The following is a 26,717-nucleotide window of genomic DNA, read 5'->3' on the forward strand; positions in this document are numbered from 1 at the left end:
AACAATAATAGAATAATAACAATAATAGAATAATAACAATAATAGAATAATTGACACTTGCCTTTAACCCTTTCAGGGTCCGTCCCGTAGATCTACGGCTTTACGTTCAGGGTCCAAACCGTAGATCTACGCCAAAATTCTAGCACCGTCAAATTTAGCTCGAGAAGGCTGGTAGGCCTACAACTGGGTGGTCAGTGTGCACACCATAGAAAAAAATCTGGACGCCCACATGGCATTGTGGGAACGCCGGCAAAGTAGCTTTGTTCATAGTGCCTGGCGGCAAGGAAGCTCTCACTCCCCACTCGCTCTCCGGGGGAATTCTGACTCCTCTTCACAACTTAGTTCAAAGACTGATGGAAGTGGAGCTGAAGACGAATTCTATGGTTTTGAACCATATGGTACCATTGTGCCATATGGTACCATTGTGCCATACGGTACCATTGTGCCATACGGTACCATTGTGCCATACGGTACCATTGTGCCATACGGTACCATTGTGCCATATGGTACCATTGTGCCATATGGTACCATTGTGCCATATGGTACCATTGTGCCATACGGTACCATTGTGCCATACGGTACCATTGTGCCATACGGTACCATTGTGCCATACGGTACCATTGTGCCATACGGTACCATTGTGCCATACGGTACCATTGTGCCATACGGTACCATTGTGCCATACGGTACCATTGTGCCATACGGTACCATTGTGCCATACGGTACCATGGTGCCATACGGTACCATGGTGCCATACGGTACCATGGTGCCATACGGTACCATGGTGCCATACGGTACCATGGTGCCACATGGTACCATGGTGTGGAAAATTTTTTGGATTTTCCGAAACTATAGTGCCTAATAGGTGTTTAATGTGCCGATATGAGTCAAAAATGTATTTGAAAATAGAGTAGACCACAAGAGTTCCCTTTGCGCATGCGCGGATGTGCGGGGGAGAGAGGCGCGGATTGTTTTGAAGGTGGTGAGGAGGCTGAGGAAACCGGGAAGGAGGAAACTGGCGTTCACGGGGGCCCAAGGATCGATATGGGCCTCAATTCATAATAGGAAGTGTCGTGACTGTCCCTAGTGAAGAGTGAGGGAACGCGATTTACGGGACCACGGTAATAGTGGTAAAAAGTGTGATAAGAGTAGGACCGGGTGACTGACGCGTCACTATGGACTGTGTCCAGGGGAAATACCCGTGTGTTAATCCTCGCTCATCGGCCTCAGATCTTAATGGAGTGACCTCTAATTTGTATAATAGTTATGAGACGTTAAATTGTCTTGTGAATGGTAATGTAATCAGTGATAATAACATTGAGTTAAGAGAATGCGGGATGTGAAATAAGTCGCCTTGCTCCGAGTGAACACGTTAGACCTTGTTGTTCCCGAGGCGGGGAAAGTGAAGCTCATTGATCCACGATTTCTAAACCGGGACAAACCGACGGATACCTCGTCCTGCCGGAATGAGAACCGTGTCGGTGTAGCAGGACATCGAAAATGAGATGGTGAATGGAAGAAATAAGGAGTATCAATCACCCACAGTTAAGTAACACTTCTAGTTATAACAAACTTATGCTGGCCAGTTGTGTTATGTTGTAATTAGATAGGTTATGAGTGATCCAGCTACATCAAGTGACCACCGGAGAACAGCTGGTAAGTGGTGGGATTATGTATAAATGTTTTTCCTTGATGGATGTATCCATGTGTATCCTACCCCCCCCCCCTCATTCAGCTAAACTAATATAATCTATACAGTCCACAATTAACTAGTAGCACCGTACTTGTGGGTGCTACCCAATCCATACTGGTCTCGGATAGATATGGATAAGATTGTGAGGTCGAAGGGGCCACCTGTAGTGACCAGAGGTGGTTAAGTTTTCTCACATGTCTACACGGGGTGACTACGGTAAACAATATGGTTGTCTCCCAATGAGATTACTTGTATGTATATAATGTTGAGGTACATACAGATAAACACCCTAGAAAATTTTCCATACATGGTGCCATGTGGTACCATGGTGCCACGTGGTACCATGGTGCCATATGGTACAGGGACCCTAATGGAAATAAATGTCTGACTTTTTTGGGTTATCCTAGGTTCTCCAAACATGTGCTGCTAAGTATGATCTATGTAACTTTATTTGTGTATAACTAAATAAACTTATGATGTCACATGCACTTGAGTAAGTTTATTCAGGTGTACAGAAATACATTTGCATAATTATACATAGCATACGTATAAAATCCTAGGATAACCCAAAAAAGTCAGGGTGACTTATTTCTATAGTTATCCCTGTATCTGTACCATATGGTGTCCTGTACTGTATGGTACCCTGTACCATATGGTACCCTGCACCATATATTATCCTGTACTGCATGGTACCCTTTACCACATAGTACAATGTACCATATGGTACCCTGTAACATATGATGCCGTGTACCGTATGGCCAAGAGGTGTTGGTGGCATGAGACACCAGCCAAGACTGAGTGGCGACCCCAAGCTAGCTAGTGACTCCACAGTTTGAGACAAAGTGCTTCGTCATCCACCTCAAGGAACACGTAAAGTTCCTGTACACTTGTAAATATATGATAGAACATTACTAATATACAACATTTTTGCATATTTTTATTGTAAACAACTGTAAACAAAATAATAATGAAAATATTAGTGTGTTTTGAATACAGCAGTACCATATGGTACAATGAACCATATGGCATCATTGTATTGTATGGTACAGTGTACCATATGGTACCATTGCATCATATGGTACCATAAGGTACCATTGCACCATATGGTACCATTGTATCATATGGTACCATTGTATCATATGGTACCATTGTACCAAATGGTGCCATTCTACCATATGGTACCATTGTATCATGTGCCATTGTGCCATATTGTACCATATGGTGCCACTATCATATGATGCCATTGTACCCTATGGTACCATTGCATGCTATGGCACCATTGTACCATATGGTACTATATGGTACCATTGTATCATGTGCCATTGTACCATGTACCATATGGTACCATTGCACCCTATGGCACCATTGTATCATGTGCCATTGTACCATATGGTACCATTGTATAAGGTGTCATTGTACCATATGGTACCATTGCATGCTATGGCACCATTGTACCATATGGTACTATATGGTACCATTGTATCATGTGCCATTGTACCATGTACCATATGGTACCATTGCACCCTATGGCACCATTGTACCATATGGTACTATATGGTACCGTTGTATTCAACACAACCGCACTAATATTTTCATTGTTTACAATAAACTTGTAAACAAGTTTTGTAAGCAATATAATGAACAAATTAGTGCAGTTATTGTGTTGAATACAATGAGTGTACACATATACAATGTACATTATATTGGTCTCACAGGCCACAAATGTTGTTAGAAAAAAAAAATTAGGAAAAAGTATAAAAAACATAAAATAAAAAAATGGGATTTTGCGGAAGTCACCGATGTTGCCGCCACCCGGTCATTTTGGGTCAACTTCCCACCGCTGTATCTCGGTAAGTACTGATCAGAAAAAACTTTTTTTTTGTCTTATTACCTTCACAAAAATATACTCTTTAATTCTGTAATTTTTTTTTTTTTTTTTTTTTTCCCCTTCTCAAAATTTCTTGGGACACTGGAGCACCACTTCAGATTTTGGCCTTGGACCCTGAAGGGGTTAATGAAGATCTGGTGATGATTGGTGGGATGGGAGGAGGGGAGTGTGTGGATGGTGTTAGTGTTTAGAAGGGGAATCCCCTTCCATTAGGACTTGAACTGGCAGCCTCACCATGCTATGCCACTACGATTCTTAAATCTTTCCAACCAACCTTTGCTGGCCTTAACTTCACTTACATCACTAGTTGCAGGCAATTTCTTTACCAAATCATCATGCACTCACACGCGCGCACTCCACTTTCGTACTTTGCAATTATCTCTCTCCATTTCAATAGTCATTAGCACCTTTTTTCTCAAAGGGTTGGCACTAGAAGCTTTCTTGGGGCCCATGGTTACGTATTTTGCAGAAACAAGCACCAAAAACAGTGATATGGAATGTACCGAATGTATCCTCAGATGCGTGCACACTGGCTGGCTTGTAAACACTGGGCAGTTCAGGCCACACGTGGACACGTCTCGTATGAATCGTCTGGAATGTCGGGTTTTCCATCAAATGTCGAGGCAAAATTTTTGCACTAAAATGCATCGAATATCGATGCCATCGAATGTCGGGGGTCCACTGTACCTTGAAATTGAGCTCAAAGTAGCAGAAATGTTCGATTTTTGCAGAAGCTCAAAAGTAAACAAATCGTGCCACGTGTCCAATACACGTCAACTAGCTAGTCTAATATTCTTTCAAAAGTGCGCTGATATTATTTATACCACTTATACACTAATGCAGTAGTCTGCATAATAATTTTTTTTTTTTTTTTTTTTTTGATAAAAATTCAAAGTGGAAAGCAAATAAAATGTAAAAGGCCTGGGAAAGTGACTAATGAACAGTTATTTTAGTGCCGGGAATGTCTGTCTTGTTTATTCTGGGCCCTATTTGGAAATTGGCATCTTTTGAAATTTGTGAAATTGGCAAAGTTGCCAATTTCTGACCACTTTATTGGATAGTTGGAATCGATAAATGGGTGGTTTCTTGTACTCATTTGATAGAAAAAAATGAAGTTCTAGCAAAGTAGTTGATTTTTGCCGACTGGTACACTGGAATTGGCTGAAAATAGGGCTCAGTGGGCAATGCTGCCAATGTGTAAACATCGTTGAGACCGCTAACCTTGCAAGAGCATAATTCCGTGAGTTTTCCATTCTAATTTCGTACTTTTGGTGTCATTATGGTCGGAAAAAGATTATAATTTTTTTTCTCCCCCCAAAAATTTCCGACCCTGAGAACAAGTTTAGGGGAGGGCCTGCCAACCCTGAAAGGGTTAAAGTAAATTCTAGAGAAAGTTTGAAAGATAAACAGTAGGCCAACAAGTAGAAAATCACGCACAACTAACCCTTATTAGTGACGTTTCACTCTGTGAAGGCTATATATAGCGAGTTATATAGTGAAAACTACGAAGGTAAGTTTTAAGTTTGTTGACTAACCTCTTTGACTTGCCATGTATTAACCATTTAATTTATAAAGAATTAACATTTCTTAAAGGTAGTGCATTTATTTTCCTATTTCAGGGAAGTGGTGATCATCAGTCTTAAAACACCATTATGGATTATGCACAGAGTTATGAAGATTTGGAAAAACTTTTTTTAAATGAGTTGGTTAAAAATAGAAAGTTCATGGCAGCACTGGCTTATATGAAACCAAATCGTACCGCAGAAGAAATGTTTTCCTATATTTGGAGTCTGGATGAAGCTCATAGGTTTCTGACACCAGCTTTGCTTCCTTCAAGCAAGTCAAAAGATGCATCTTGTGTGTATTGTAGACAGGGAGACATTGCCCACAAGCTTGGTAATTTAGATAAGGCATTAAAATTGTATAATTTAGCTATAGTATCTGCCCCACATCCAGCTATTATGACAGGAAATTCATCTTTTGATAAAGACAATACCAGAGTGCTTGGTAATGTGTACGGAGATTTGGCACAAGCCTACATGTCTCGGTCTGTTTTACTGTTTGATATGGAGCAGTATGAAAAATGTTTTAATGACATCGATCGTGCCTTGGAGCTTGATTGTTTACCGCCATCACAGAAAGTAAAGATACTAGAAATAAAAGAAAAGTGTCAGAAAATTTTCTTGGAAGGAAAGATTAAGGAACTGAGTGCTTCAGAAAAGGCTTTAAATACTTCTCAATCATCATTTGCTTATGTAAATCCTATGCCTCCCAAATTAACAGAGTGCAACTCTGCTATACCATGTGTGAGCAGTGCTGTCACACTCGCTTACACGCCCTTGCAAGGACGACATCTGACTGCAAATAGAGGCATTGTTCCAGGTAAGGAATGTGTGAAGATAAAAAACTTTAGATTTAAATATTTTATAATCGATGCATCCTCTTCCAGGGGGCTCCTTGGTGTGGTGAAGAGGGTCTTGGTCTGAGAAATTAGAACTTTGGGTCTCCTTCCTCAAACTGAACCTAATTACCTCCAATCCTCCCTTCCCAATCCCAGCCTCTCCATTCCCCCTTTCTCCCTTTCCTCCCCATCCCTCCCTTTTTTTCAGCCTTTGGGATTCTTCCCAAAGGCACTAATTCCTAGGTGGAGAAAGGGTACCGGGATCCATTCCATTCTACTGAGGTCCTTGGTGTAGTAGTTTGCCATGGAATGTGAATCACCTAGAGGTGTCCCGATCCCTTTCTGGTCTCCCGGGGGGTGGCTTTGGGTATCTTTTGGGAGACTAGTGTATCTCTGGAGGCTGCCTGTCGGATCCCAGGGGGTGGTGGGTGTCCGGCCGCCCTATTTTGTCCACTGAGGTGGCTCAGCAGATGTGGGGTTGCTATCCCAGGTTGCAACCTCACATCTGGCATGAAGGGTAGGGTATGGCACAGCACAGGTTCCATGCTGCCTCTGCACTACTTGCTGTGCTAGGTTCCTCTTGGGTGTGGAGATGGGGGGTTTATAACCCCTTTTTTGCCTCCTAGGAGTTATTCCTCCATGTCCCTGCCCCCACCCCCCCCTTTTTTTTTCCCCCCCATCTCTAAGTGACATAACCACCACTCATGGGTTTAAATTTTGTTACTAAAACTCTCCAAATTACTTTCACTCGACGCTCTGTCGCCTGATCATCCACTGTACCTATATGGTTTGCATATCCCAGAATGTGATACGGTTAGGTTTCTCGGCCTTCTGTTTGACCGTAGGTTATCCTGGAAACCTCTCATTACCTCTGAAGGCAATTTGCCATAGCCAGTTGAACCTCCTTAAAACCCTAGCTCATCTTTCATGGGAGGGCTGGTCGTAGAACTCCAACTACATTCAGCCCTAATTTTACAGAAACTATGGCAACCAGATATATTCAGCAGCCTCTTCTACAACTCGAGCCTTAATCCCATCCATCACCAGGGATTAAGATTATGCCTCGGTGCTTTTCGCTTTTTGCCAGTCGAGAGCCTCTATGCAGAGGCAAATATTCCATCCTTGTTCTATCGCAGTGATGCTCATTGCCTTTGCTATTATGTTCAATCTCCTGACCTCTGCAATCCTTCCACATATAGGATTGTCACTGATGTTAGTTGACTTTCTTCTTGTTCATTGCTCCTGTTTACTCCGTCCCTTCTCTCTTCGCCTACATTCGCTCGTCTTTTCAGTTACCACTTTTTCATGTAGCATCCCGATTTTTTGGGAAGTTCCGATGGTTCATGTCTGCTCTTTCCCACTGCCATGCGCAAAAGCCCAACTACCTACGGTTGCTTTATATATATATATATATATATATATATATATATATATATATATATATATATATATATATATATATATATATATATATTATATATATTATATATATTATATATATATATATATATTTATATATATACATATTTGTATATATTATATATATTTTATATATATTATATATATATATATATATATATATATATATAGTGTATATATATATGTATATATATGTATATATATTTGTATATATATATATATATATATATATATATATATATATATATATATATATATATATACAGTGGACCCCCGCATAGCGAACTTAATCCGTGCAAGAGGGCTGGTCGTTATGCGAAATGTTCGCTATGCGAATTAATTTTCCCCATAAGAAATAATGGAAATAAAATTAATCCGTGCAAGACACCCAAAAGTATGAAAAAAATTTTTTTTTACCACAAAAAAATGTTAATTTTAGTACACACAAACTGAAAAAGGCATGCACAATTACATGACACTTACTTTTATTGAAGATCTGGTGATGATTGATGGGATGGGAGGAGGGGAGAGAGAGTGTTAGTGTTTAGAAGGGGAATCCCCTTCCATTAGGACTTGAGGTAGCAAGTCCTTTTCCGGGGTTACTTCCCTTCTTCTTTTAATGCCACTAGGACCAGCTTCAGAGTCACTGGACCTCTGTCGCACAACAAATCTGTCCATAGAGCTCTGTACCTCCTGTTCCTTTACGATTTGTCTAAAATGGGCCATAACATTGTCATTGAAATAGTCACCAGCACGGCTTGCAACAGCTGTCAGGGTGATTTTCATCCATAAAGGTTTGCAGTTCAACCCACTGTGCACACATTTCCTTAATTTTTGAAGTAGGCACAATGGATTCCACAACTGGCATAGGCTTCTCAGGGTTAGCCCCAAACCCTTCAAAATCTTTCTTAATTTCCATACTAATTCTCACCCTTTTTACCACAGGGTTGGCACTAGAAGCTTTCTTGGGGCCCATGGTCACTTATTTTCCAGAAACAGCACCGAAAACACTGTAATAATACGAAATATTCCGAGTGTATGCTTGAATGTTACCGCGGAGGCTGGCTGGTAAACAATGGGACGGGAGGCACATGTGAGGCTGGCTGAGGCCGCACATTGGACGCGTCTCGGACGAAGGTCGCTGAGCGGGTTTTTGTCCACTATGCGGGGCAAAATTTTGGCGAACAAAGCGTTCGCTATGCGGGGGTCCACTGTATGTATATATATATATATATATATATATATATATATATATATATATATATATATATATATATATATATATATATATATATATATTTATCTTTATTTATTTATTTATTTTTATATTTTATTTTTATTTATTTTTATTTATTTTTATTTATTTTTATTTACTTATTTATTTATTTTTATTTATTTATTTATTTATTTTTATTTATTTTTATTTATTTTTATTTATTTTTATTTATTTTTATTTATTTTTATTTATTTTTATTTATTTTTATTTATTTTTATTTATTTTTATTTATTTTTATTTATTTTTATTTATTTTTATTTATTTTTATTTATTTTTATTTATTTTTGTTTATTTTTATTTATTTTTATTTATTTTTATTTATTTATTTATTTTTATTTATTTTTATTTATTTTTATTTATTTTTATTTATTTTTATTTATTTTTATTTATTTTTATTTATTTTTATTTATTTTTATTTATTTTTATTTTTATTTATTTTTATTTTTATTTATTTTTATTTATTTTTATTTATTTTTATTTTTATTTATTTTTATTTTTATTTATTTTTATTTTTATTTATTTTTATTTTTATTTATTTTTATTTTTATTTATTTTTATTTAATTAATTCATATTCAAATCTCATTCTTGTGCCATTGCAGTGTACACTAATGGTTCCAAGTTTTCTGACTGCATCTGATTTGCAGCAGTTTCTGGACAGCGTTGTGAAAGGGGCATTTATTATCCCCGGCTAGCGTTTTTATGGCTGCAATTATATGCCATTCTTGTAGCACTTATCCATATTGCCTCTATGCTTGTCACCATTTGTGATCATTTCAGATTCCCTTAGTGCTTTACAGGCTATACAAAAATTTGATGAAAGTCATCCCCTGGTTCTTCGTATCCAACTTTGGTTACACCATTTCTGTAGCAAACAGTTTTTTGTTGGGTCCCTGGGCAATGAACAGGCAGACACTGCTGTGTGGTCAGCAATACACGACCTCCCAGTTTCATATAGGTGTTCCATTCAGACTATTTTGCTGTGATTGCTACCCACCTTTGCACTTGTTCGCAACAATGTTGATCTGATCTGCTCTATAATAAACTATGTTCCATTAAACAGAGTATAGGTTTCTGGCAGTCTGTCATCAGTGTCGAGGTTGGGAGACTACTCTCTCCTTTCTTCACATCAGCCACACTATTCTTACAGGTATCTCGTGGAGAGGCACCCTGTTCCACTCTTAAGAATTGTCAGGTTTCGGTTTGTTTTTGTTGGACTGCCCACTCTATCAACGAGCATGCAGAATTTACCTCAGTCATCACCGCTCTACTGCCCTTGCTTTACCTTCCCTTCTTGCTGATGGACCCCTCTTTTAACCCAAACTCTGACTTTTTGACAGCAACTGATTTACTGCGCTAACTCTGATGCCTCTAGTATTCCTCGTGGCCCTTTCTACCTCAATCTCTTGCTACTCTACCTCTGCACTATCCACTGCCCTGCTGCACTCTGACCTAATATTCATCCCTCTCCCGCTTGCTACCCATTACCACTGCGTCCTTCCCAGCCTGGTGACACTGTATGACTCTTGTAGGTTTAGTGCTTTTTTTTATAATTCATTTAAACTAACAGATATAGCACTATTGTCAAGTATGAAATATTTTTGAAGTTTTAATAATTTGCAGAAATTGTGTAAGTTGTAAACTTTAATTTTCAACTTGCTGGCCTTCCACAAAAGTAGGGTGGCCTAAGAGGAAAAAAAACTGTCATTTATTCAGTTTCTGCCCTGCCAGAAGTGCACTAGTATAAATTCAGATAACCCTTCAAACTGCAACCTCCCGATCCCTGCAAGCAGTGCATTTCCCACCTCCATGACTCTGGTTCAGCTAACCAGTTACCCTAAATCCCTTCATTAATGTTACCTGCTTACATTACAACAGTATGTCGAATTATAAAAGCTGCTTTGTCTCAAACTAATAGCTTCTAACATGCTCACACAAGCTTGTTGGATGTCCAAGCCCCTAGCACTCAAACCCTGTTACCCCCCCTTCCCTTCCAACTGTTCCAAAGAACTTTCCCCCTCCTTCCATCCACTCCAAATTTATACACCCTTCAGGCCTTGTGGCCTGGCTGGCAAAGCTCTTCACATGCTGAGGGGTCTGGGTTCGATTCCCTGCAGGGGTGAAAACATTGAAAGAGCTTCCTTGCACCTGTTGTCCTGTTCACCTAGCGAGTAGGTACCTGGGTGTTAGTCGACTGGGTCACATCCTGGGGGACAAGATTTAGGACCCCAATGGAAAAAAATTCCTCTGATGCACTGCCTCTCTTGGGTTATCCTGGGTGGTTAACCCTCCAGTGTTAAAAATCCAAAGTCTTATCTAGTCCTATTTTTTCCTCCATCTACAAAAAAAAAAAAAAAAAAAAAAAAAATTTAACTGCACAAACAAATTTTTGCAGGTGAGATTGTATGTGTTGATGAAGGGTATTCCAGTGTAGTATTCCAAGAGATGTCAAAAATGTATTGTACAGTTTGTGTAGAGAGATGCCTGGTACCCCTACCCTGCCCAACTTGTAGTATGGTAAGAGTATAGTTTCCTTCAGTGTTTTTTTGTTTTTTTCCATTATAAACAGAGGGGAGGGAGGATACAGCACGTGTACCATTCCATAATTGAAATTGCAACTTGTAGTATTTAAATGTAGATTCAGTAAACTTTTGTTTTGCAGGTTGTTTTTTGTAGCGAGTCATGCCGAACTCTGGGAAACCATTGGCAAGAGTGCCGAGTTTTGCCTACTCTGTATGAGCTGGGAAACAAGGCATTCATGTGTTTGCCATGTAGGGTGATGATAAAAACTTCTCATATCAAGATCAAAAAGATGATACCACTGCTACAGCAAGAAGTGAAAGATCAACCTCCTGAGACTCTTGGTTTCAACAAGGATGGAATTTATGACTCCACTGATTATAGATCAGTGTACCATTTAGTTACCAACAAAGAGAAGCGGGATGAAACTGGATACTTCAAGTTCAGCATGAGAGCTTTCATTTTAACTAAGCTTTTGCAGCAGGGGCATTACTTCCTTGATGACCACGGTAATCCCTTTACTCCAAGTCATGAAGACATCATCTTGACTGGCAGCACACTCATTCATCACTTGATGAATTTACAAAGTAACAGTGCAGAAATTAATTATTGGGAGGTAAATTTAATTATTTGTTTGTATACAGTAAACCTTTGCATAGCCTGTAGGTAATGTTCTTGAATTCACTGAAAACCTGCACTAAGGGGAGGAACCTTATTTGACCTATCCTGTACCATTGTAAAGTCTATACTGGGGTGAGACAAATGGATACCAAAAACTATGTAGAGCAGCCTAAAGACAAAACTGTAGGAAGCAGGGAAAGACAGGTGTAGTGATAGTAGTGGGGGGTGAAGGATGTAGATTCAGTAGCAGCAGTATTATGCAAAGTGAAGAATTGAGGAGTAGGGGGTGGGGGGCGGGATGGGATGGGGACTAGTTTTCCAGATGCCTCTAGATTTGCTGATCATATTTTTCTTTACTATTTTGCTAAGCAAAAATTACTGTAGTACATTCTAACCTTCATTCTGGTAATGGTTACTTGAAGCATTTGAAGAGTGAGAAGTTAACAAATTAGGCATAGCAAGGTTAACCTGCTGATAGGTTGGTACATGTCCACATCTTAATGAAAACCTCGTTCCCTTTTACATTGCCAAAGCAATGTAAAAAAAATAATTGTGAGATAGCAAAACCTGGGCCATTAAGTTAGCATTGGAAAATTGTTACATTGCTTTCTTAATTGTACAAAGAAATCCTGCAGCACACAGTGCATGGGGGGGGAGACCCAAGTCTTTGGTTTAAAATTGCAACTGAAGGGGTTAATCCTTCGAGGGTCCAGACCCCCTGATCTGAAACTTGTCCACAGGGTCCAAGAATTTAAAAAAAAAAAAAAAATTCTTTTGAAATGATATAACCTGTTTCTGAAGGTAATAACAGTTTGATGAAATTACATTATTGCAGATTTTGGTGTCTACAATATTTATGCATGTGATTTTTTCTTCCCACTTTAGGTCAATTACATTGTTCCAGTCAACCAAATTATTAGCTTTTGCTAATAAGCCTTCCATTTTGTCAATTTGAGCACAAAAAACTACCCATCAATTATTTAAACTACACAGTAGTGGTCACAAATTGGTAATTTGGCCAATTTCACACAAATTTAAAAATATACTACAGTGGACCCTCGACAAACGATGGCATTGTATGTTAAATCAGACTAGCAATACATTTTAACGCAAAAATTTTGCCTCGACTAGCACTAAAAAACTCTACCAACGCTGAGCGCGCCTCGCTTGTCCTGTGGGTGCCAGTGTTTACAAACCAGCCACAGCAGTCTCGTCCAAACATTTCATATTATCACAGCGTTTTTAGTGATTGCACCTGCAAAATAAGTCGCCATGTACCCCAAGAAAGCTTCTAGTGCCAACCCTGTGATAAAAAGGGTGAGAATTAGTATGGAAATTAAGAAAGATTTTGAAGGGTTTGGGGCTAACCCCTCTTCAAGGGGGGGCTCCTTGGCGTGGTGAAGAGGCTCTTGGTCTGAGGAATTACCTGTTGGTCTCCTTCCTCAGACCGAACCTAATTACCCCCCAATCCCCCCTCCCTTACCCCATCCCCCCTTTTTCTTTTCCTCTATTACCCTTTTTTTTTTTTTCCACAGGCACGCTAGTTCTTGGGTAGGGGAAAGGGTACTGGGGTCCATCCCATTCCATTGAGGTTCTTGGCGGTGGTGTAGTTTGCCGTGGAATCTGGATCGCCTGGGGATGTCCCAATCCGTCTCTGGTCTCCCGGGGAGTGACTTTGGGTATCTTTCGGGCGACGGGTGTATCTCTGGAAGCTGCCTTTTGGATTCCGGGGGTGGTGGCCAAAGGAGGTATGCTTTGTGGCGGATATCCGGCCGCCCTCTTTTGTCCGAGGTAGCTCGGCAGTTGTGAGGTTGCTATCCCGGATTGCTGATTTACTGGCATGATGGGTAGGGTAAGGCACAGGTTCCATGCTGCATCTGCACTACTTGCGGTGCTGAGGTCCTCTTTGGCGCGGAGGGAGATTTCTGGCCCTCTCATTCCTCCCAGGAACTATCCCTCCCCAGTCCCCTTTTTTATTTTTTTTTCTTAAGAAAAGTAGCCTAACCGTGGAAGCCCTAGTCCATGAACCTGCTACCCCCGGTCACCTTCTTGATACCGCACCCAGTTCTGACCCCGCCTCGTCTTTGGACCACTCTTCGGACACTCCTAATGCCTCTGTACCTCTTGCTGGTGCTGTTTCCTCACCCGCTCCAGGTACTGGAGCCTCGACTGACTCCTTCGATGTATCTGACCTCTGCTCTCCTTTGACTATGCTTCCGGCCTCTCCCTCTACGGTGCAGCAATTTTCGAATCGCCGGCCCGTTCCACATCGGACCAACTTGGGTCCCACTCCTAAACGCCAACGACAATTACCTGCTGATGATACTTCTCCACTTTCTCGTCCTTCTCAGAAAAGATCAACATGTCCTGCACTTCCTTTCCAAGCTTGGTTTCAGAATGCACAATGGACTTAATTCTTCACTTGACAACAGACTTCCTCTATTGCCTATCTTTCCGACCATAGTATTGGCAAGGCACTCCTACTCCATGTTGGTAAAGATATTTCTTTTCGTGCTCTTAAGAGCGGTACGCGCATCATCACTGTACAGAATGCTACCCAAGCTCATGATCTTTCTCTTTTCCCATATTGATACTGTTCCTGTATACCACCTGTTACTTGGCGATTTTAATGCCCATCAACCTCTTCAAGGGGGGCTCCTTGGCGTGATGAAGAGGCTCTTGGTCTGAGGAATTAGACCTGTCGGTCTTCTTCCTCAGACCGAACCTAATTACCCCCCAATCTCCCCTCCCCTATCCCATCCTCCCCTTTTCCTTTCCTCCTCCTCCTCCCCACCCCTCCCTTTTGCCCTTCCTCTTTTTGGCCTTTGGGATTTCTCCCACAGGCACGCTAGTTCCTAGGTAGGGGAAAGGATACCGGGGTCTATCCCATTCCGTTGAGGTTCTTGGCGGTGGCGTAGTTTGCCGTGGAATCTGGATTGCCTGGGGATGTCCCGATCCCTCTCCGGTATCCCAGAGTAGCTTTGGGTGTCTTTCGGGCGACGGGTGTATCTCTGGAAGCCACCTTTCGGATTCCGGGGGTGGTGGCCGAAGGAGGTATGCTTTGTGGCGGATATCCGGCCGCCCTCTCTTTTGTCCACCGAGATAGCTCGGCAGATGTGAGGTTGCTATCCCGGATTGTTAGTTTACTAGCATGATGGGTAGGGTATGGCACGGGTTCCATGCTGCATCTGCGCTACTTGCGGTGCTGAGGTCCTCTTGGGCGCGGAGGGAGATTTCTGGCCCTTTCATTCCTCCTAGGAATTATCCCTCCCCGGTCCCCCCTTTTTTTATTCTTTTTTATTTTTATTTTTTTTTTTTTTCTTAAAAACAAAAAGAAAAGTAACCTAACCATGGCAGCCCTAGTCCATGAACCTACTACCCCAGGGCCCCTTCTTGATACCGCACCCCGTTCTGACCCCGCCTTGTCTTTGGACCACTCTTCAGACACTCCTCATGCCTCTGTACCTATTGCCGGTGCTGTTTCCTCACCCGCTTCAGGTACTGAGGCCTCGACTGACTCCTTTGATTTATCGGACCTTTGCTCTCCTCTGACTGTGCTTCCGGCCTCTCCCTCTACGGTGCGGCAATTTTCAAATCGCCGACCCATTCCACATCGGACCAACTCTGGTCCCACGCCTAAACGCCAACAACAATTACCTGCTGATGATACTTCTCCACCTTCTCGTTCTTCTCAGAAACGATCGACACGTCCTTCACTACCTTTCCACGCTCATTTTCAGACTGAACAATGGACTAAATTCTTCACTTTACGACCGACTTCCTCTACTGCCTATCTTTCTGACCACAGTATTGGCAAGGCACTCCTACGCCATGTTGGTAAAGATATTTCTTTTCATGCTCTTAAGAGCGGTACGCGCATCATTACCGTACAGAATGCTACCCAGGCTCATGAGCTCTCTCGTCTTTCCTATATCGATACTGTTCCTGTCACTCTTGAAAAACATCATTCCCTCAATTCTTGTAGTGGTACAGTCATTCTGCCCCATACCATAGTTCAACAAAATTTCCAGACATGTGGCACTGACATTCTTGAACAGCTGGAACTCCAAGATCTACCAATCCTCAAGGTAGACACTTACGTTCTTCCTGCCCGCGGGCGGAGACGATACCCTAGCAATGTGGCTCGTTTAACTTTTGACAGCCGAGAACTCCCATCCTCAGTTTATATAGCAGGACATCGGTTACAAGTTCGAAAGGTGATCCCTACACCACAACAGTGTAGAAATTGCTGGCGATTTGGCCATCCAGCGAAATATTGCAGATCTATCGCCGAATGCCCAGTCTGTGGTGCCGATGACCATTCTAATACGTCTTGCAATCGATCTCCCTCTTGCCTTAACTGTCATGAGGCTCACCCTTCATACTCTCGCCGTTGTCAAGTCTATTTAAACGAGCGGGAAATCCGTTACCTCAGAGACAGAAGGTCTCCCTTATGCCATGGCAGTTTCTCATCTCCGCCTCCAAGGGAGACTCCCACGTGTTTCTTATTCCCGTGTTTCAAAACGTCCCCCCACTTCTGGTATCCCATCTTCTACACCCACCTCTGTGGTTACCTCTCCCATAGTCACTCCTGTATCTAATCCTTTTGCTGTCCTCGGCTCAGACGTCCCTACTTCAACGCCTCAGTCTGATCTCGCTTCTTCGAGTTCTCTCACAAGCCTCAGTATCGACGAGACCTCGTACGACACCTCCTCCCAGTCGTCCCTCTACTTCTCAAAAGTCAAAAAAAGGTCCGTTAACACCTCCTACCCATCTTCCACCTCCTCATTTTACCCTCCCTGTCTGTCCCTGGTTCTCCCCCTTTCACTGGCTCAGTTACAAGTGTAGAGGTTCACCCTCCTTGTACTGTACCTTCCTCCCCTGTTCCCTCCCAAGTTTCTTCCTCTTCTGCCACCTCCCAGGTTCCTGCCTCTTCTGTCCCCTGCCACGCTTCTCCAGTTCCCTCCACCCTTTCGCCCCCCCCCCCTACCTTGGTACAGTTCAATACAGTTCCAATCTTTACTCATCCTCCCCCCTACCATTTCCAATATTGTCTCCCATACGACTTCTCTGAATTCAGAAACACTTGAAGCAATCTCTGAATATATTGCAGAGACCAAACCATCAATGGACACTGATCCACCTTCCGCTCTTTCTCTCTCCTCTGCTCCATCTGCGCAACTCCTTTCTTCACAGCGCACCGTTCCTTCGCTGCTTGAACGTTTTCCACTGCCTCCGCATGTGGACTTTTCTAACCCCTCTAGTCCGTAGGAACCCTTACCTGCGGATTTCAAGTATCTTTATCATTGCCAATCATGGCCTATTTACAGTGGAATATACGCGGCCTCAGGGGTAATCGGGGTGAACTTCAGATGTTACTCTCCCAGTTTGCCCTTGTTGGTGTTTGCTTACAGGAACCAAAATTACACTGCTGTTATTTCTCCCATCTCAGGCTATAATTTATTGTATTCTTCAGATCCTTTTCCTGATGGGACCTTTAATGAAAGTGCCCTTCTACGCACTGATATTCCGTACCATCAGCTATTTGTTCATACTTCGCTGCATTACACAGCAGCCCGTATCCACTTACATAGGTGGTATACGCTCTGTTCTTTATATCTCTCTCCTTCTCGGGCATTATCTATTCCGGATATTGCCTTCCTTGTTTCGTCATTACCGCCACCGATTCTGTTACTTGGTGATTTTAATGCCCACCATTTCCTCTGGGGGGGGGGGGGTCTCACTGTGATTCCCATGGAATTCAGTTAGAGGCTTTTCTTGCCACCCACCCCCTCCGTTTTAAATACAGGTACTAGCACCCATTTTGATCCTCGGACTCGTACCCTCTCTTGCATCGATCTCTCAGTCTGCTCTTCCTCCGCCGCATTAGACTTCACTTGGTCTGTTCTCCCGGACTTACATGACAGTGATCATTTCCCAATCATTTTTACTTCCCCTTCATATTCGCCACCTCTTCACACCCCACGCTGGCAATTTAATTGGGCAAATTGGAACCTTTACTCACACCTAACTGTTTTTAAAGAGGTTCCTTCTTCGTCCTCCATCGATGAGCTTTTACACATCTTCTCGTCCTCCGTTTTCACCGCAGCTTCTCATTCTATACCCCAAACTTCGGGCAGGCATTCTCAGAAATGCGTGCCTTGGTGGTCTCCTGCTTGTGCTCGTGCAGTACGTTTGAAACGCGCTGCATGGGGCAGTTACCGGTACAATAAAACCACAGAGAGACTCCTTGATTTTAAACAGAAGCGTGTGATTGCTCGCCGTGTCATCCGTGACACTAAACGCACGTGCTGGCGAGATTGTCTCCACCATCACCTCTGCTTCCTCTGAGTGCAGTCTGGAAAAAAGAAACCAGTGGTAAATATTCTCCTGACCCGGCTCCTATTTTGAGGGTTGCCGGTGTTAATATAGCAAACCCACTAGATGTTGCCAATGAAATTGGCAATCATCTGGTCCGTATTTCTCAGGGGCTCCATCTATGCCCCTCATTTCTTTCCACAAAGTCTGCCAGAGAGTTAGCACCCTTGGACTTTTCTCTCAGAAGTGCAGTATAATGTGCCTTTTACACTCCAGGAACTGGAGGCAACACTCTCAGCTTGCCGATCATCGGCAGTTGGGCCCGACGACATTCATATTCGTATGCTACAACATTTACATCAGTCGGCCTTTGCAGTCCTATTACGCCTTTTCAATCTTATTTGGTGACGGGGAGTTCTTCCACAGCTGTGGAAATCTGCCATTGTTCTCCTTTTCCGCAAACCGGGTACTACGGGACATGAAGAATCCCACTATCATCCCATTGTTCTTATCAGTGCAGTTTGCAAAGTGATGGAACGCCTGGTAAATAGTTTAGTGTGGTATTTAGAGACACAAGTCTCTCCACTCGTCAATATGGCTTTCATAAGGGCCGTTCTACCAGACCCCTTACTACGCTTGGATACGTATGTTCGTAATGCCTTTGCGAATAACCACTCGGTTATTGCCATATTTTTCGACCTTGAGAAGGCATATGACACAACTTGAAAGTATAATATTTTGGCCCAAGCCCACTCCTTAGGCCTTCGAAGCAATCTACCATCCTTCCTTAAGAACTTTTTAACCGGCAGACGTTTCCGTGTTCGGGTTAATAATGTGCTCTCCCCGGACTTTATCCAAGCTGAAGGTGTCCCCCAGGGATGTGTTCTGAGCACAACACTTTTTCTCCTTGCTATAAATGATTTGGCCTCTAGTCTTCCATCCAATATTTGGTCCACACGCTGTTGATGACTTCGCTATTGCATGTGCAGGCGCTGACTGTCACCTTGTGAGTTTCTCTCCAACATGCGGTCGACCGTGTTTCCAATTGGGCCACCACACATGGGTTTAAATTTTCCAGTACCAAAACTCTCCAAATTACTTTCACTAGATGCTCTGTCATCTCCGATCATCCTTTGTACCTCTATGGCTCCCGTATCTTTGAACGTGATAGTCAAATTTCTAGGCCTCCTCTTTGACCGTAGGTTATCCTGGAAACCTCACATTACCTCTCTGAAGGCAACTTGTCACAGCCGGCTGAACCACCTTAAAACCCTTGCTCATCTTTTATGGGGAGCCAATCGTCGAACTCTCCTTCGCCTACAGTCCACCCTCATTTTATTGAAACTCGATTATGGTGACCAGATCTATTCAGCGGCCTCTCCTGCTACTCTCTAGCCTTAACCCCATTCATCACCAAGGATTACGTTTATGCCTTGGTGCTTTTCGCTGTTTCCCTGTTGAGAGCCTCTATGCAGAAGCGAACGTTCCATCCTTATCCGATCGCCGTGATGCCCATTGCCTTCGCTACTATGTACGCTCTCATGATCTCCGTAATCCTTCCATTTATAGAATAGTCACCGATATTAGTAAACATTCTTTATTTGTTCACCGCCCCTTCTCCCTTCGCCTACATTCGCTCTTGTCTTCTCTTCAATTACCACCTCTGTTCATGTAGCATCTCACTTTTCCCTACCTCCCTGGGAAGTTCCAGATGTTCGAGTCTGTTCTTTCTCACTCCCTTGCTCGAAAGCCCAACTGTCTACGGTAGCTTCCCGCTCTTTTTCTCGACCACTTCCACTTTCTCATGCCATTGCAGTGTACACAGATGGCTCTAAGTCTTCTGATGGCGTAGGATTCGCAGCAGTGTTTCCGGACAGCGTCGTACGAGGGAATTTATTATCTTCGGCTAGTATCTTTACTGCTGAATTGTATGCCATTGTTGCAGCACTTATCCATATTGCATCTATGCCTATGTCATCATTTGTGGTTGTCTCAGACTCCTTTAGTGCTTTACAGGCTATACAGAAATTTGATGCACCTCGCCCCTTAGTCCTCCGTATCCAACTTTGGCTACGCTGCATCTTTACCAAGCATAGATTATTTTTAATGTGGCAGATGTTGCAAGTGTATGGTGTAGGAGGTAGGTTACTGAATGCAGTGAAGAGTTTTTACGAGGATAGTGAGGCTCAAGTTAGAGTATGTAGGAAAGAGGGAAATTTTTTCCCAGTAAAAGTAGGCCTTAGACAAGGATGTGTGATGTCACCGTGGTTGTTTAATATGTTTATAGATGGGGTTGTAAGAGAAGTAAATGCGAGGGTCTTGGCAAGAGGCGTGGAGTTAAAAGATAAAGAATCACACACAAAGTGGGAGTTGTCACAGCTGCTCTTTGCTGATGACACTGTGCTCTTGGGAGATTCTGAAGAGAAGTTGCAGAGATTGGTGGATGAATTTGGTAGGGTGTGCAAAAGAAGAAAATTAAAGGTGAATACAGGAAAGAGTAAGGTTATGAGGATAACAAAAAGATTAGGTGATGAAAGATTAAATATCAGATTGGAGGGAGAGAGTATGGAGGAGGTGAACGTATTCAGATATTTGGGAGTGGACGTGTCAGCGGATGGGTCTATGAAAGATGAGGTGAATCATAGAATTGATGAGGGAAAAAGAGTGAGTGGTGCACTTAGGAGTCTGTGGAGACAAAGAACTTTGTCCTTGGAGGCAAAGAGGGGAATGTATGAGAGTATAGTTTTACCAACGCTCTTATATGGGTGTGAAGCGTGGGTGATGAATGTTGCAGCGAGGAGAAGGCTGGAGGCAGTGGAGATGTCATGTCTGAGGGCAATGTGTGGTGTGAATATAATGCAGAGAATTCGTAGTTTGGAAGTTAGGAGGAGGTGCGGGATTACCAAAACTGTTGTCCAGAGGGCTGAGGAAGGGTTGTTGAGGTGGTTCGGACATGTAGAGAGAATGGAGCGAAACAGAATGACTTCAAGAGTGTATCAGTCTGTAGTGGAAGGAAGGCGGGGTAGGGGTCGGCCTAGGAAGGGTTGGAGGGAGGGGGTAAAGGAGGTTTTGTGTGCGAGGGGCTTGGACTTCCAGCAGGCATGCGTGAGCGTGTTTGATAGGAGTGAATGGAGACAAATGGTTTTTAATACTTGACGTGCTGTTGGAGTGTGAGCAAAGTAACATTTATGAAGGGATTCAGGGAAACCGGCAGGCCGGACTTGAGTCCTGGAGATGGGAAGTACAGTGCCTGCACTCTGAAGGAGGGGTGTTAATGTTGCAGTTTAAAAACTGTAGTGTAAAGCACCCTTCTGGCAAGACAGTGATGGAGTGAATGATGGTGAAAGTTTTTCTTTTTCGGGCCACCCTGCCTTGGTGGGAATCGGCCGGTGTGATAATAAAAAAAAATAAGATAGTTTTTTGTTGGGTCCCTGGTCATGTTGCTGTACAGGGCAATGAACAGGCAGACACTGCTGCGCAGTCAGCAGTACATGACCTACCAGTTTCATATAGAGGTATTCCATTTACGGACTATTTTGCTGCAATATCTTCCCACCTTCACACCCGTTGGCAACATTGGTCTACTATGCTCGGCAACAAACTTCAATCTATTAAACCGAGTGTAGGTTACTGGCCGTCGTCTTGTCGCCAATGTCGAGGTTGGGAGACTCTCTCCTGTCTTCGCATTGGCCATATTCATCTTACTCATGGTTATCTCGTGGAGAGGCGCCCTGCTCCTCTGAGAATTGTCAGGTTCCATTATCGGTTAGCCACATTCTATTAGACAGCCCACTTTATCGACGAGCACACAGAATATACCTCCAACGTCGTCTTCGCTCCGCTGCTCTTTCCCTTCCCTTCTCGCTGATGGACCCACCTTTCATCCGGACACTTGTTGACTTTTTGACAACTGACTTTCTTCACAAACTCTGATGATACCTTCAGCCCTTTCTACCTCGATCTCTTGCTGCCCTCTACCCCCGCACTATCCCCTGCCCCGCTGTTTTCTGTAACCTACTGATCATCCCTCCCCCCCTTCTATCGCCCAATACCCTCTCTTCCTTCCCTACCCTGCAGCGCTGTATAGCCCTTGTGGCTTAGCACTTCTTTTTGATTATAATAATTTTTTTTATCACACTGGCCGATTCCCACCAAGGCAGGGTGGCCCGAAAAAGAAACTTTCACCATCATTTACTCCATCACTGTCTTGCCAGAAGGGTGCTTTACACTACAGTTTTTAAACTGCAACATTAACACCCCTCCTTCAGAGTGCAGACACTGTACTTCCCATCTCCAGGACTCGAGTCCGGCCTGCCGGTTTCTCTGAACCCCTTCATAAATGTTACTTTGCTTACACTCCAACAGCACGTCAAGTATTAAAAACCATTTGTCTCCATTCACTCCTATCAAACATGCTCACGCATGCCTGCTGGAAGTCCAAGCCCCTCGCACACAAAACCTCCTTTACCCCCTCTCTCCAACCTTTCCTAGGCCGACCCCTACCCCGCCTTCCTTCCACTATAGACTGATACACTCTTGAAGTCACTCTATTTCGCTCCATTCTCTCTACATGTCCGAACCACCTCAACAACCCTTCCTCAGCCCTCTGGACAACAGTTTTGGTAATCCCACACCTCATAACTTCCAAATTACGAATTCTCTGCATTATATTCACACCACACATTGCCCTCGGACATGACATCTCCACTGCCTCCAGCCTTCTCCTCGCTGCAACATTAATCACCCATGCTTCACACCCATATAAGAGCGTTGGTAAAACTATACTCTCATACATTCCCCTCTTTGCCTCCAAGGACAAAGTTCTTTGTCTCCACAGACTCCTAAGTGCACCACTCACCCTTTTCCCCTCATCAATTCTATGATTCACCTCATCTTTCATAGACCCATCCGCTGACATGTCCACTCCCAAATATCTGAATACATTCACCTCCTCCATACTCTCTCCCTCCAATCTGATATCCAATCTTTCATCACCTAATCTTTTTGTTATCCTCATAACCTTACTCTTTCCTGTATTCACTTTCAATTTTCTTCTTTTGCACACCCTACCAAATTCATCCACCAATCTCTGCAACTTCTCTTCAGAATCTCCCAAGAGCACAGTGTCATCAGCAAAGAGCAACTGTGACAACTCCCACTTTGTGTGATTCTTTATATTTTAACTCCACGCATCTTGCCAAGACCCTCGCATTTACTTCTCTTACAACCCCATCTATAAATATATTAAACAACCACGGTGACATTACACATCCTTGTCTAAGGCCTACTTTTACTGGGAAATAATTTCCCTCTTTCCTACATACTCTAACTTGAGCCTCACTATCCTCATAAAAACTCTTCACTGCTTTCAGTAACCTACCTCCTACACCATACACCTGCAACATCTGCCACATTGTCCCCCTATCCACCCTGTCATATGCCTTTTCCAAATCCATAAATGCCACAAAGACCTCTTTAGCCTTCTCTAAATACTGTTCACTTGTTTCACTGTAAACACCTGGTCCACACACCCCCTTTCCTAGTCTCCTTGTTCATCTGCTATCCTATTCTCTGTCTTACTCTTAATTCTTTCAATAATAACTCTACCATACACTTTACCAGGTATACATATCCCCCTATAATTTTTGCACTCTTTTGTCCCCTTTGCCTTTATACAAAGGAACTATGCATGCTCTGTCAATCCCTAGGTACCTTACCCTCTTCCATACATTTATTAAATAATTGCACCAACCTCTCCAAAACTATATCCCCACCTGCTTTTAACATTTCTATCTTTATCCCATCAATCCCGGCTGCCTTACCCCCTTTCATTTTACCTACTGCCTCACAAACTTATGGGTTTATGGCCAGTGTTGGTGCCATAATATGCCAAAATTCTTGCAGCTTCCAATCTTGCAGAAGGAAGCTGATAGGCTTGCATATGAGAGTGGGTCTGAGTGGTCAGTGTGCAGATCATAAAAAAATCCAGCAGTGCATAATTAGTGATTTTGGTTTAATACACCGAATATCCAGTATTTTCGTGTGGTATTTATGGTTGTATTCTAGTATTCTTGGTCTTGTTTGAATCACGCATCCAATACACGTCAACTGGTAGGTCTGTGCTTTTACAAATGTGCTAATGTTTATACCATTTTTACAATAATGCAGTAGTCTGCATAACAGTAAATCTGTTTTTTGTGTGAATATAAGAGGGGCCTGGAGACGTGGCTAATGAACATTTATTCTAGTGCTAGGAATGCTTGAATCGTTAATTCTAGACCCTGTTTTGAAATTGACTTTACTTGAATTGTGTGTGAAATTGGCCAAATTGCCTATTTCTGATCAGTTTATTGGATAGTTGAAATCGGTAAATGGACGGTTTCTTGTACGCATTCGATAGAACAATTTGGTCAACCAGAACAATGGAATTGGCCGAAAATAGGGCTCAAAGTGGGTGAAATCGCCGCTGTGTAAATATTGCAGAGACCGCTAACTTTGTGAGAGCGTCATTCTGTAAGTTTTCAGTGAAATTTTGTAATTTTGGTGTCATTACCTTCAGGAAAAGATTGAATCATTTCTTAAATTTTTTTCTAAATTCAACAGAGCAAGTTTTTGATCAGGAGTCTCGACAGTGAAAGGGTTAATAATCGATTTTTCAGCCTGATAGTGTTTGTACATACATGGATGACATTTAGTTGTGCATGCAGAAAGCCCATTGTTTTGATTGTAAGATTTAAATCAGTACCTACAGCACAGTATTTCAGTGTTTTGTTTAATACACTTGGATAGAAGTCCAGATGTTTTTCCTTCCCCAGTGTACAAAGGTCAATATTTAAGTAAAAATCTTAAGTGATTCTTACCGAGTGATTCTTACTCTTATAGCATAAATGGTACAAAATAAATGTGTGGCTTCTTTTTTCAGTTACTGAATTTACTTTTCCAGGAAAATGTGCTTGACCACCAGAAGAGCTCCATAGAAGCATGTGGATATGCAGCTTATCCATTGAGTCTCATAAATCATGCCTGCAATCCCAACTGTGTTGAATTTTTTTATGGGAAAACTAAGGTTGTGAGAGCAACTCATTTTATCCCTCCTGGCGGATCATTAACAGTATCTTATGGAGATAGTTTTCTTAGTGCAGACAGAGATTCCAGGAGGGATGCAATAATGAAGCCATTCCATTTCACATGCACATGCGAGGCATGTGAGAATGACTGGCCAACATTTGTGAATTTACCAAGATTTGAAATGGATCTAAAGTGTTTGATGTGCAAAAATGAAATTCACCCCATAGCAAAGGCATGCTCAGAATGCAGACTAGATTACAATAAACCAAGAGCAGTGAAAGGTATGGGCAGACAGGATTTACCACCATATAACTACTATGATATTGAAGTGAAGCTAGGAAAACTCCTATCTGAATTTATAGCAGTCACGGCAAAAATTGCTGTAGGCAGCACATCAGATGACGATGTAAAGGTGGTGCGTAAATTTATAAAGGCTTTTTGCATTTACGTATGCCAGCCAAACTTTTTATTCATGAATGCTGTAAGGTTTTTGTGCCTTATTTGTAATAGGCTTGGCTCTCGAATTTACGTTTCGAGTCAGATCCCAATTACTTCTTGAAATTCTCTTGATACTAATCTGATTCAGAGCCAGAGCTATTGTAAATACTTTGTATTACAAAATCTGATAAGGCAAGCTATTTAAAAATGTTTTCTATTGCCCCAAAATCCTGAATGCTGTTGGCAATAGGAAACTGTCCTTAATTTGTATGATTTTAATATTTGCTTTGTTTATATAAATTTTTTTATTCTTTACCTTTCCTTTACAGCAAGACTTGCATATTTTAACTTAGTTAATAATTATATATATTTCATAAGGGTTTTAAAAGATTTAGTGCCAAGGAATAGTCTACCCTCCCGCATCCTCAAGTGGAAACTGATTCTCTCATATCCCAAATCATTGTAAGATTTGTTAATGTTCAGCTCTATTTACCCATAATGTTTAATCATCATATAGTAAAATCAGTTCTTTGCAAGTGCCTTGGGTTCATTTCCCCTGCATATATACTGGACCTGTTAACCGACTCAAGGGCTGCAGCATGAGGAAGACTACCTCAATGGAAACAAGCCACAATTATTAAATTTGGTAAACCTAATTAGTAATTATTGGGCTAATTAAAAAAAAAAATCTTTACCATATCTGAATGGGACCTGTAAAAGGTCAGATAGTTTTATTTTAGATGACAATTTTACTGTATACATGTTCTAATAAAATCTTAAGAAAAATCCTCTTTGGAAAACAACCTCAATTAAGCATGAGGGTTTAGTAATAGCACTGAGGAAATGTTTTAAATATGACACACACAAGGTGCAATGGTAATTTGGTAGGCTAGTTGCTCTTTGGGAGAAGGGGGAAGGAGTGGTTCTCTTGATGTGGCAGAGGCTTTCACTTTGAGCAATTAGTCTGCAGATTGATCCTCTTCAAAGGGTGGAGGGGGCTCTTGGTTGGAGGAGTTAGACCCTTTGGTTTCTTTCCTTAGACCAAATTTAATTACCCCCCAATCCTCCCATTCCCCC

At 42.2% G+C, this 26,717-nt stretch overlaps 1 protein-coding gene across 3 annotated transcripts in view; it reads left to right on the forward strand.

The window, feature by feature from the left end:
• Nucleotides 1-26,426, forward strand: part of LOC128693792 (SET and MYND domain-containing protein 4-like) — a 49,533-nt gene extending 23,107 nt beyond the window's left edge. For all 3 annotated transcript variants that reach the window (XM_053783669.2, XM_053783671.2, XM_053783670.2), the window contains 4 exons: nucleotides 5,201-5,963; nucleotides 11,071-11,192; nucleotides 11,338-11,811; nucleotides 25,078-26,426. In XM_053783669.2, the coding sequence (XP_053639644.1) occupies nucleotides 5,234-5,963; nucleotides 11,071-11,192; nucleotides 11,338-11,811; nucleotides 25,078-25,761 (2,010 nt within the window). In that variant the 5' untranslated portion in view covers nucleotides 5,201-5,233 and the 3' untranslated portion in view covers nucleotides 25,762-26,426. The remainder of the gene's footprint in view (nucleotides 1-5,200; nucleotides 5,964-11,070; nucleotides 11,193-11,337; nucleotides 11,812-25,077) is intronic.
• The last annotated feature ends 291 nt before the right edge of the window (nucleotides 26,427-26,717 follow it).

The sequence above is a fragment of the Cherax quadricarinatus genome, chromosome 34 (assembly GCF_038502225.1).
Source record: "Cherax quadricarinatus isolate ZL_2023a chromosome 34, ASM3850222v1, whole genome shotgun sequence".
Taxonomy (NCBI): domain Eukaryota; kingdom Metazoa; phylum Arthropoda; class Malacostraca; order Decapoda; family Parastacidae; genus Cherax; species Cherax quadricarinatus.